The following is a 13,400-nucleotide window of genomic DNA, read 5'->3' on the forward strand; positions in this document are numbered from 1 at the left end:
GAATACCCAACTTTTACATCAACATGGATGGGACTGGAGGAGATTATGCTAAGTGAAATAAGTCAAGCAGAGAAAATCAATTATCATATGGTTTCACTTATTTGTGAAACATAAGGAATAGCATGGAGGACACTAGGAGAAGGAAGGGAAAAATGAAAGGGGGGCGAATTGGAGGGAGAGATGAACCATGAGAGACTATGGACTCTGAGAAACAAACAGGGTTTTAGAGGGGAGGGGGGAGGGGCGATTGGTTAGCCCGGTGATGGGTATTAAGAAGGGCACGTACTGCATGGAGCACTGGGTGTTATACGAAAACAACAGATCGTGGATTACCACATCAAAAAGTAATGATGTATTGTATGGTGACTAACATAACATAATAAAATTTAAAAAAATAAAATAAAATAAAATTTACATCTTTCAGGTGATTGTAAAAAGCTAAAACTTACAACAGAATTTCTAAGTTTTTCAGGCAGTGGATCTTTTACTTCAGACAGAGGGTCTTCCGGATTTTTCTCTTCTGTTTTTGGAAAAATCTTGGATTGCACCAAAGAGCTTTAAATTAAAAAAAGAAAAAGAAAGAAAAATAATTAATAAAGAACACATTCATAACCTGAAAACCAGTACTTCAAATGACAAATGAAGTTTATGATAAAAAATCAAGTATTCAGGAGTGACTGGGTGGTGCAGTCGGTTAAGTGTTCAACTCTAGGTTTCTGCTCAGGTCCTGACCTCAGGGTCCTGAGATCAAATTCCACATTGGGTTCCCACACTCAGCGAGGAGTCTGCTTGAGATTCTCTCTCCCTCTACCCCTCCCAATCATGCACGCACGCTCATTCGCTTGCTCTCTAAAATAAATCTTTAAAAAAAAAAGATAAGCATTCCAAGTATATTTAATCATTAGCAAATGATAATGTTTAAAGAGTTTACAATGCTATAAATAAGCATACAAGGAGAATATTTTTATTAAAATATATTTTTAATACTTTTTAGGAGAGAAAATGCTAACAAATATTCCCAGCCCAACTGGTTAGAATGATCCAATGTTAATATATTTGAAACCTAATATAGATTAAGTCAACAGCACTCTGACAAGGCAGTGGGAAAACAGATATTGAAAGTTAAATTTGAAAGAAATGTGAACTTATTTAAATTTAATTCAGTAACAATTGATTTCACTTACAAAAGTACAGATGGATCACTGCTTTGTCGGCTGAGATGATAGGATATTGCCACTAATAAACCACAAAAAATGGAGAAAAGTACTGGAATATGCTGGCCATCCCAAGAATCCTGTTGGGAAAAAAGTTTCATAGAACAATATGCATCTAATTTATCATCTATCACATAATTCTTTTATGTCAGTATTTTGGAGTAAGATAATTAAATTTACCAAAAACTTTTTAGCCATATTATTAATTGTATTTTATTCCAGATAAATTTAAATTTAGTACTTTCTGATCATCTTCAGATTTCTTTTGGTACTAAGCTCTATTTATACGCTAAGGATAGTACATTTGCTTCTGATACATGCTGCTGTCAATTTCTTTCATATTTCAAGTGGTATTAAGCTTATGGTAAACTACATTCTCCCTTTAGAAAAATGAAATAACTTGGTGCAGCACATGTCTGATTATATATAATAATGGAGTAGGGAAAAGGCAACACGTGGTACAACACATTAGATAAAACAGAAGAGACACTGCTGTGCTTTTATCCTGATACTTTTGCTCATAATATGCCATTATTTCATTATCTTCCAGAAAATTCAGTAGGCATTCAGTGCTCTTGAATAATAAACTGCATATTCCCCAAAATAAATAATGCAAAGGCTAGCTTCTAAAGTCAACCAAACATGTGGATGTGGATATGTCATGTCATGTCTGCTCACTGCAATATTTCTGGAGTCTAATAGCATGGTACTTGGTAAAGAGTAGATAATACTGATAAAAGAATAGTTAATAGTTCTTATGTATGGCCACTGAGTAAACAGCATTCTATTCCTTCTTCTTTCTCTGGGATTCAAGAAGGGGGATCCAAATAGTAGCTTATTATACAACTTGGGGTTTTTTTTTAAATAATAAAGTCTTGAAAATTGTTACACATCACAACATACAGACCTTTTTGTGATGGCTACATCAAAATATCATTATCGTCATATTGAACATTATGTGTCAAGCCCCATTCTTAGATCTTTGCTTAGTATTTCCTAAACAATTCTTATGATCATCCTTGGAGATATATACTATTGCTCCCCAGTTTATAGATGAGAAAACTCAGGTGCAAAGGGTTCAAGTAATTTGTTCAGTTAAGTGGTGGAGCCAGGAACTGAAGCTCCCGATGTCTGGATTTACTGAGAAGGAAGTTAAACAATACAGGAATTTGAGAATGACAGAGAGATAAATACATAAACAAAGTAAAAGAGAAAACAAAATGTATGTTGGAATAGCATTTGCACAGTGATGATAAAGGGAAACATATCAGGTATATGAGAGAGACAAGGAAGGCCACATGTGGTTGAGATGTGCAGTGAGAGGTGAAAGAAAGTTAAGCCTACAACTTCCATAAAGCACAGTCCATGGATAATGCATAAAACTTGACAAAATATAAGAAGTGTAAGTTAGTTTCTTAGACACTGAGAGGCAAATACCAAAAGAATCAAGTCAAAGAGGGCACGTACTGAATGGAGCACTGGGTGTTATATGCAAACAATGAATCATGGAATCCTACATCAAAAACTAATGATGTAATGTATGGTGATTAACATAACATAATAAAATTTTTTTTAAAAACTCTAAAAAAAAAAAAGAATCAACTCAAAGAATTGAAAGTGGTGGGCGCCTGGGTAGCTCAGTTGGTTGAGCGACTGCCTTCGGCTCAGGTCATGGTCCCGGGGTCCTGGGATCGAGTCCCGCATCGGGCTCCCTGCTCTGCGGGGAGCCTGCTTCTCCCTCTCCCACTCCCCCTGCTTGTGTTCCCTCTCTCGCTGTGTCTCTCTCTGTCAAATAAATAAATAAAATCTTTAAAAAAAAAAAAAAAAAAGAATTGAAAGTGGTAACTCTAAGGAAGGGATAAAGAGGTAGGGGATGGTTGTTCCTGGTGATAAGTCTTGTAGAAATATCTGATTCTTTGAAAGATACACATGCACAACTTTAGTAAACATTAAAACTAATAAAAAGATGTCCTGCTTCAGAAAACTAGCAATTCCATTTCTAGGGATTTACCCAAGAAAATTAAACCATGTGTGTGTTCGTTGCAGCTTTATTTATACTATTCCTAAACTCTAGGGGCGCCTAGGTGGTTCAGTCTCTTAAGTGTGTGCCTTCGGCTTGGGTCATGATCCCAAGGTCCTGGAATCGACCCCCACATCAGGCTCCCTGCTCAGTGTGGAGCCTGCTTCTCCCTCTCCCTCTACCCCTCCCCTCGCTTGTGCTCGCTTTCTGTCAAATAAATAAATAAAGTCTTAAAAAAAATATTCCTAAACTCTAAGCAACTCAGATGTTCACCTCTAAGACAGCAGAGAAGTTGACATATGCATACAATGGCAATAGGGACGATTTAAAACTAAATGGGATATTTTCCTGCAATAAAAAGGAACACATAATGTGAATGAATCTCAAAACGTTATATTGAACAAAATACATCAGCTACAAAAGAGGTATGATTCCATTTATATGAAGTTCAAGAACCCCAAATCTATAGTAAAAGTGGTTGGGACAGGGGGGACTGAAAAAGGAACATGAGGGAAATTTCTTGTGGTGATGGAACTACATCTTGAGAAGGGTATGTATTACCCAGGTATATGCATTTGCTAAAACTTATCAAATTGTGTAATTAAGACACATGGATATCACTCTATGTAAATTTTTCTTCAATTAAAACAAAACAAGTATTTGGAGAAAACTAAAGATTCCTGCCTTTATCTGACAAATGCTTGACACTACTTTTTATTGTTCTCAGACAAAGGAAAAGCATACTTAAATTGATCTCAAAATCACTTACTTAGTTACTAGGAATTTATAATAATCAACATTTAATATAATTCATGAATATTTAAATAGATAGTAACTACAACCTTTACTGAATCACTAACTAAAAAAACAAAAAGCAAAACAAATCCAACCACCTCTGAGTTTTCAATGAACTCTGATTCAGAAGTGGGACAAAATTCAGTAACTATGAAAACAAAAGGGAAGTTGACCTACTACAAAAGATTAAAAGATGGGTTTGTTCTACCCACTGTAGTGGGTTTGAACATTTTCTCTTTACTCTGTAATGGCCCAAATTCTAGGAATCTCTTAAAAATATGAAAACACCTAGAAAGTATACACACATTACTAGAATGAGGTAAAGTAGAACAAAACTTAGCTTTTGAGCCAAAAAGTTCAAGGAAAAATGAAAGAGTAAACACAAGGAAAGCAGAAATCAATAAATAATAAATGTAAAAGTCTGTATTAGTGAATAGATTTAAAAAAAAAAATTCCTAGGGGCCCCTGGGTGGCTCAGTCGTTAAGCGTCTGCCTTCGGCTCAGGTCATGATCCCAGAGTCCTGGGATTGAGCCCCGCGTCGGGCTCCCTGCTCTGCAGCAAGCCTGCTTCTCTCTCTCCCACTCCCCCTGCTTGTGTTCCCTTTCTCGCTGTGTCTCTGTCTGTCAAATAAATAAATAAAATCTTTAAAAAAAAAAAAAAATTCCTAAAGGTATGCAATAATGTCTCCCAATGCATCTAACTGCCCAGAAGTAACTACGGTTATCAATTTCTTGTATATTCTTCCATCATTCTATGTATATACAAGCCACTGGATGTATTTAAAAAAAAAAACAAAAACAAAACCAGCAGCACAAAGGAACATCCATTTTTGAGGGTATTACCTTCCTTTTTATTAAGACACACACACGAAAATGTGATATATATCACATCCACAAAGGAATATTACTCAACCTTAAAAAGGAAGGAAATCTTGTCACTTGTAACAACATGGATGAAATGCATGGCATTATGCTAACTGAAATAAGCTGGATAGAGAAAAGACAAATAATGCATGGTATCATATATACGTGAAAACTTTTTTTTCTTTTTTTAAGAAAAAGGCGAATTCATAGAAACAGAATAGAAAAGTGGCTGCTAGGAACAGGGAGGTGGGGGAAATAGGGAAAGGTTGGTAAAAGAGTACAAACTTTCAATAAAGGTCTAGGCTGCGGGGGGGACGGTGAGAAATGAGTGAAGGTGAAAATAGTGACTGTATTTAGTAAGACAGCATTGCATATTTGAAAGTTGCTAGGAGAAAGTTCTTAAAAGTTTTCATCAGGATACACACAAAAGAAACTTTTTAACTGTGTGTTGAACAATGTTAATTTGACTTATTGTGATCACTTCACAATACAAATATCAAATTATGTTGTACATCTGAAACTAATATAATGATATATGTCAATTATAGTTCAATTAAAAATTTAAATAAACTTGGGCGCCTGGGTGGCTCAGTTGGTTAAGCGACTGCCTTCGGCTCAGGTCATGATCCTGGAGTCCCTGGATCAGTCCCGCATCAGGCTCCCTGCTCGGCAGGGCGTCTGCTTCTCCCTCTGACCCTCCCCCCTCTCATGTGCTCTCTCTCATTCTCTCTCTCTCAAATAAATAAATAAAATCTTTAAAAAAAAAAAAACTTAAACTTAAAAATTTTTTACAAGATGAATAAGGTCTGAGGATCTAATGTATAGCATAATGATTCTGGTTGATGACACTGTATTGTATAACTAAAATTTGCTAAAAGAGAAGAACTTAAATGCTCTCACCAAAACAAAACAAAAAAATATGTGAGGTGGTAAATGTATTAACTTGATGAGGGGAGTCCTTTCACAGCGAATCAAATCATCACATACACTTTTAATATCTTATAATTTCATTTGTTGATTATACTTCAATAAATCTTGAAAAAAAACAAATGTTTATCTTGAAAATCATTCCACATTAGCACATAAAAATCTGTTCTAAATGTGCAGATTTACTGTAATGGGTGACATCTACAACTAAAATAGTGTAATGAAACCACCATAACCAACAAAAAAGGAAAATAGCTTATCTTCCTGCCTGCCTTAGGATACAAGGTTCTATTTGGCAGTTTTATAATTGCTGCTCTTCTACTAGATAATTATAGTTAAACAGCCGTTTGTACACTGGGCTAGAAAACTTATTGCACTGTTAATTTCTATGATTTCAACTCCCAAATAACCTTGCGCTTTTGAAACATGACTCCTGTATGCTAGGATGGTTTACAGGTAGTGGACCTAGGAGAAGCTTGGATCTCCTTGCCTCCAATTCCCTCCATGGTTTAGCTCCATCAAGTATCTCTCTCTCTACTGGGTTTCCCCCTCCTCTTTTAAATGCAATCAAGTCTCAAATCTTTTTAAAAAATAAAAACCTGAAAACAACCCCCATTATGTACATGTTTAAAAAGCCTATCTTATATTTCCTTAATATTTATTCAAACCCAACCTTATAATAATCTAACTTCCTCAGCCAAAACACCAAAGAAGCTGTTTTGTTGAAGTCACCAATAACCTGTTAACTGCCAAATTCAGTAAAAAGTTTTTTTCAGACAATCCTGACTCTGAAGTTTCCTTTGGGGGACTCTGTTCTATCCATCACTTAAATACTTGGATTTCCCAGGGTTCCATCTGTATCCATTTCCTCTTGTCAGGCCAGGTTAGCAGTCTTTTACTTACACTGTCATTTGGTTGATGAATCCTAAATCTTTTAATCATTACCTCAAACCTCTCTACATATAACTACCTACTATGCTTCTCTGGATACCCCATAAATGTCATCAAATGAATGTGTCCATCTGTAAACAACCACCTTCCTCACTAAACTCAAAGATTTCCAATCTTAGGCACTAGGTATCACTATTTAACCAGCTGTTCAAGGCAGACCCTACCCAGAAGTCATGCTGGACCCTCTTCTGGCTTTTCTCTCTTTATCCATAGAGTCCCCAGATATATTCACTGAATCCAATTTTAGCCAGGTCCCTCATAATCTCAAGACTGCAATGCAACTCACCCCACTGCTGATCCCTCCTGCTTATATTTCATTCTCCTTTCACACCAGAGACCAAGTAATCTTTCTGAAACACAACACTGATCATTTCTTTACCTTACCTCAAATATTCTGATGGTCTGTCAAAAAAAAAAAAATTATGATGGTCTTCCATCTCCACCCAATACGTTCAGGGTAAAGTATTTCATAATCCAGCCACTGCTTATCTTTCCAGCCTTACTGAAGGCCATCTTTCCTCATGCACCCAAACCTCCAGCAATTCCAAATTATTTGCTGTTTCCTGCACACACCACATTATCTTGACAACTCCATGGCTCTTCATCCCGTGTTTCAACTAGTTGATTTCTAGTTGTCAAATATTGGTTAAAAAGCTACCCTCTTGGAAAATTATCTTTAATCCCTTTTGGCTAAATAAGGTGATAACTTATATACCCATACCACTCCATTTTCACAGCCTCACCATCCTCTACTGAAAGTGTTAGTTGACTTATTAATCACAGCTAAGAGACAAGCAATTAAAAGCAGGAAATGGTGTTTCGCACAGTCCTGGGCACACAGCAAACACTCCCTAAATGCTACTGAATAAATGATGCAAAAAAGGATGCTATGAGTCACTTTTCTTAGTCCTTTCAACCATATCATTCTCTGATTGTCTTCCATTAATGATGATGATGATAATAATCGTAATAATAATAATAGGGGTTGAGAGTTGTTTACAAGAAATTTAAAATTTTTATGTTTACAACTTGGTGGCAATCTTTTTAAAATGGAGCTAATTAAGGCTCATCCAGATCCTTCTAAGCCAATAATGACGCTGAATTTTAGCGCATTAATTTTTACTAGAATGTATCTTAAATTGCAGTCCTTGCAGCACTTGTATTCACAAGTTTTAAGAAATCTTGATGTGAATAGTAGTTATATATATATATTAAGTAAAAATCTAAAATTAATTTCATATTCTGTTACCCCAGACCAACCTAGTTTTAATAATCTGTTTCTAAAATTAACCTATGATTACTACATGGATAAGGATTTACTTTTAATAATGGTTAATCATGAAATTGCTTGTAAGTTCAAAGTAAATGAGAATGAGAATAATGTTCAATATACGAAGATCATGGAAATTAATGCTAAAGTGGCTGCAGGGAGAATGGAGGGATGGGGGCTTAAATCATTACTAGTCAATTTAAAACAATCTTCATATAGAAAAATAGCCTAGGGGTGCCTGGGTGGCTCAGTCGGTTGAGTGTCTGCCTTCGGCTCAGGTCATGATCCTGGGATTGAGCGCCATGTCAGACTCCCTGCTCAGTGGGGAGCCTGCTTCTCCCTCTCCCTCCCTCCCTGCTTGTTCTCTATCTCTCTCTCTCTGTCTCTCTCTCACTCTGTCTCTCATATAAAATCTTAAAAAAAAAAGAAAAAGAAAAATAGCCTTAAAGACAAAATCATACCATAATGTATTGCTCACCTTTAAAGCGCCATAACACAATCCATATAGTAAGGCTACTGCCACAATGCTACAGATAAAACTGTAAAGTGCTGCAAGCAAGCTTGTAGTGGCTAGACAGGAAAGGGGAAAAATTTTAATATTTTACAGACATTTATGGAAAAAAAATCTTAAAAGTATTTAAAATGTTTTAATATTGACTACAATGAAATATCTACTCATTTGACTTTTAAAAATTCAGTTATGTCAAATTCAGTTACATCATCCTATCCTTTGAAAAGATTTTGAAATGACAAAGGTTTACTATCCACAATTTTTGATACACGACAAAATATATTCACTTTATAAGTAATGAACATTTATACATGGCAGAAAAAGTTGTACCTACATTATGCTTCAAGAATGTATCTTATTATTTACAGAAGTATGGGAAAATGAAGCTTACAGAGGCTTAAAAGAACTGGCAATGTATTAAGTATTCACCGAAAGATACTAGTCTCTGTAAAGAGAACTTGTATTACCCAAGGAAGTAAATTTATATTACCATGTGTCAATTAATTCTCACAAAAAAAGTACAGATCTGACTAATTAATAACTAACAAAAACAAAAAATAGATCCACCTCTTCAATAAGTGGTTTTGAGAAAACGGACAGCTACACACAAAAGAATGAAACCGTACCACTTTCTTACACCACACACAAAAATAAAATGGATTAAAGACCTACATGTAAGATATGAAACCATAAAACTTCTAAAAGAAAACACAGACAGTAATCTCTTAGACATCGGCTTTAGCAATATTTTCCCTGATCTGTCTCCTCAAGCAAAGGGAAACAAAAGCAAAATAAACAACTGGGACTACATCAAACTAAAAAAGCTTTTGCAGCATGCAAGAAACTAAGAACAAAACAAAAAGGCAACCTACTGAATGGAAGAAGATATCTGCAAATGACATATCTGATAAAGGGTTAATATCCAAAATATATAAAGAACTCATACAACTCAACATGGGCAAAAACTGTAAGTAATCCGATTAAAATGTACAGAAGACCTGAATAGAAATTTTTCTAAAGAAGATATATAGATGGCCAACAGACACATGAAAAGACATTCAACATCACTGATCATCAATGCAAATCAAAACCACAATCAGGTATCAGCTTATACCACAGTGGCTAGCATCAAAAAGACAAGAAATAACAAGTGTTGGCGAGACGTGGAGAAAAGGAAACACTCATGCAACTGTGGATGGGAACGTAAACTGGTGCACCCTCTAAGGAAAACAGTATGGAAGTTCTTCAAAAAATTAAAAATGGAACTACCAGATGATCCAGTTAATTCCATTTCTGGGTATTTTCCCAAAAATAACGAAAACACTAACTCGAGAAGATACATTCACTCCTATGTTTATTGCAGCATTATTTACAATGGTCAAGATATGGAAGCAAGGTAAGTGTCCATCAACAGACTCAGCCACAAACAAGAATGAAATACTGCCATTTGCTGCAACAACATGGATGGACCTACAGGGCATTATCCCAAGTGAAATAGGTCAGGCAAAAAAAGACAAATACCATATGATTTCACTCACATGTAGAATCTAAAAAACAAAACAAACAAAAAACAAAAACAGAAACAGACTCACGAACATATGTAACAAACTGGTGGTTGCCAAACTGGGGGGCTGGGCAAAATAGGTGAAAGGGATAAAGAGACAAACTTCCAGTCATAAAATAAATAAATCACAGAATGAAAAGTACAGCATAGGGAATACAGTCAATAATATTGTAATAACTTTGTAGAGTGACAGATGATAACTACACTTATGGGGGCAAGCATTTTTTAATGTATAAAATTATTAAATTACTATGTCACATACCTGAAACTAATATATTGTATGTCAACATCAAAGAACTATACTTCAATAAAAGATTAAAAAAATCTTAAAAATTCTATTCTTACAAGTGGAAAAAAATAGATTCAATGGGATTACTAATAATAAGGACTAGGGGATGGCTAAGATAGCTCTCCTTTATTTTTAAAATATGAATAATAGATTTTGTTCATGGTAATTTTATATGATAACCATGAAAAAAAACCTACAGGAAAAAATCTTCTTTAGGAGATATTAAAAAGCTAACACCTTGCACAAGTTTGTAACAATATGATGAAGCCCACTATTATAAATTACCTACCCTAAGCACCCTCCAGACCCTAAATACTGAAACAATCTTCTACCCATTAAGCTATGCTGAAGGCCAGCCTAGTCTTCATTCACACCCCTTCAAAAATTTTTCAAAACATCAAAAATGCCCTAGATTCATAGCAACAAAGGAAGAGATTAGTTTCTATTTAAAATTTAAGCCACAATAACAACATTTTATCAACAGAGATGATTTCAATGCATATGCTTAGAAGATGTGGACTACAAACGTGAAGTATGAAGAGAAATGGACCACAAAAGTTATAGTAATTTCTTTTCCTTTTATGTTTTTTCTCTAGTTATACACTCAACTTTCAAGTAAAATTTTAAATGGTTAAATTAAATAACAATGTATTTTAACCACAGTGTCTATCCATAAAATTATTTTCAAGTTTTGCAAACCATTATCTATTTCAGAGTAATACTGGTATGGTCTTTCTCATTTTCGAAGTAAAATATACATGTAAGAGGGGAATAAATTTCTAAGCGTATCAATTCATATCCACATATTCTACTCCAAACAGAGAGATACTTCTAAAAATCTTATCTAGGAAAATACTTTTACTAAAAGCATCTGGTTTTGGTGTTTCCATTCTAAAGAAATAACAAAGCTCTGAAACCATATTCAGAGATATACCAAATACATATACTAGTTCAAAATTCAAATATAATGTCATGTATCAGGGGTCAATCTATTTGGGATAGATAACCTTTTATAAATATTTCATAAGTCTATATAGATTCCATCTAAACGCACTACCACTTTTAGTTTTAGACAATAGTACTTCATCATTTCTTATAAAGTAACTCCATTATTTCTGGATCTTTCAATAAAGTGGCAGACTTGACTACTTCTTTCTATCTACAAAGTAATTCCTGCTCAGTCTTTAATTATTAAATAATTTCCTTTTTCTAATTTCAATTCTAAAATGAAAACTGGAAAGGTATTTTAATGTTACTTTATTACTTAATGATCTGTAAAAGTAATACTGTAATCTGTCATTTTTAAAAGGAACTACTCACCATTACCACCGAAGATATGAATATCCAATTGCTCACAAAGGTACATTACAAATGTATTCACCTGAGGCAGGAGACCAATGAAAAACACTATTGGGAAACAGAGTGTAAACACTACAGAAGAAAAGAAAAGCATATTAAAAACATTTATACAACATCCATCCTTTTGTTCATTTTAAGATCATAAATGATAAAAAAAATCCAAAATGAATATAAACTACTAAGCAGTTAAAAAAAAAAAACATCATTTAAAATTATTTCTATGTAACTGCTTGGGTATTAAATAATTTTTTCAATGATAAAGAACAGCTTTTAAAATTATTTCAACCATTTTCATATAATAGTTATCTGAGATACAGAATCCAAAGGAAAACTTCCATCGCATCTGCTTCAAGACAGAAGAATTACTGTAATATTTATTCATCATTAAATTTTTCATTCATAATAGCCCTATAGTTTTGTTCCTCACTGAGAGGATTACAATAAACAGCAAAGTAAATCTATTAAAACCATTTTTAACTATATAATTGATCTATTTATCAGGGAACTATTTGTGTACAAATAAATTAATGTTAAGATCTGAAATACTTTAAAGATGACTCACCTATAACTAAATCCCTGGCTGATATAAACACCAGTGGATTAGTGAAAGTTATTCCATATAATTTGAACTTGGTTGTAGTAAGGTTTCTGCTACCATAATCCAAGAGCCAAATAAGACCACAACATAAACAGAAATAAACTGGTCTACTGTAGGCAATGATACGATTATGGCCCTGAAAATGATATTAAAAAAAAAAGTCAGATTAGTTGATTTTAAGACTCACAGCTAGCTATTGAGATCTTTGACAGCTTATATTCTAAGGATTCAAAATGTATCCACAGGAAGCCAAGTTTCTGACTGTGGCAGAAGGAAATTACAAATATGAGAAGGAAGAAGAATAGAATGAATCCTGTGATACTGGACTGAAATATTAGAGGTATCAATATGAACTTACCATTTTTAATACACACATAAATCGATACAAGATGTGTGTATACATGTATACATGCACATACGTATATACCTAAACATATTTCCTAGCTTTATCCATTGAGAGGACCTAGAAAAAATGACATTCTAGTAATAAAGATTACTAGCATCAAGATCTCAGCTTATAAATAACATTACTGACTAAAAAAACCCAGGCCTTCACAGAGAAAAGGCTGGTTTTAGGCTAGGGTAGGGAAAGTATATATAGATGAGCCTGGAACATATTATTGTGAAAAGGAAGGAAGTACTTAAAGACTGATAAGGATATGTCAAAAGGACAGAGAGGGCAGCTTGGTGGGCTCCCAATGGCCAAATCAAGATAATTTGTGCATTAAATAAACTTAGTAATGTTATAGTCTACTGAATAAAATATGAATCCAAACCAATACAAATAAGTAAACACAGAAGGAAAAGTTCTTCCTTACAGTAAAAAGTCAACTAATAAATGTGGAAGGAATGATGGAATTAGAAAATTACTATTCGGCAACCATCAAATCATAACTGATGCAGGCAAGAAGTATCAATAGATTTTTACGAAAACAAGTAGGTGGAAGTTTTCGGGGCAAGGGGACATATATGAAATCCCCAAATATCTCCCTATGAGACACTTATTAACTCTAGGAGAAAAACAGTAACATTACAATA

At 34.2% G+C, this 13,400-nt stretch overlaps 1 protein-coding gene across 1 annotated transcript; it reads right to left on the reverse strand.

Moving 5' to 3' along the window:
- Nucleotides 1-338: 338 nt before the first annotated feature.
- Nucleotides 339-12,498, reverse strand: LOC145718259 (pecanex-like protein 1; the record flags this gene model as incomplete). The annotated part of the gene is made up of 5 exons (XM_081809724.1): nucleotides 339-555; nucleotides 1,185-1,294; nucleotides 8,520-8,611; nucleotides 11,726-11,836; nucleotides 12,327-12,498. Coding segments are annotated over 5 exons (654 nt in total), but the record flags the coding sequence as incomplete, so codon positions are not given.
- Between the last annotated feature and the right edge of the window lie 902 nt (nucleotides 12,499-13,400).

This window comes from Leptonychotes weddellii, unplaced genomic scaffold (assembly GCF_054177405.1).
Source record: "Leptonychotes weddellii isolate Sample4059 unplaced genomic scaffold, ASM5417740v2 HiC_scaffold_1296, whole genome shotgun sequence".
Taxonomy (NCBI): domain Eukaryota; kingdom Metazoa; phylum Chordata; class Mammalia; order Carnivora; family Phocidae; genus Leptonychotes; species Leptonychotes weddellii.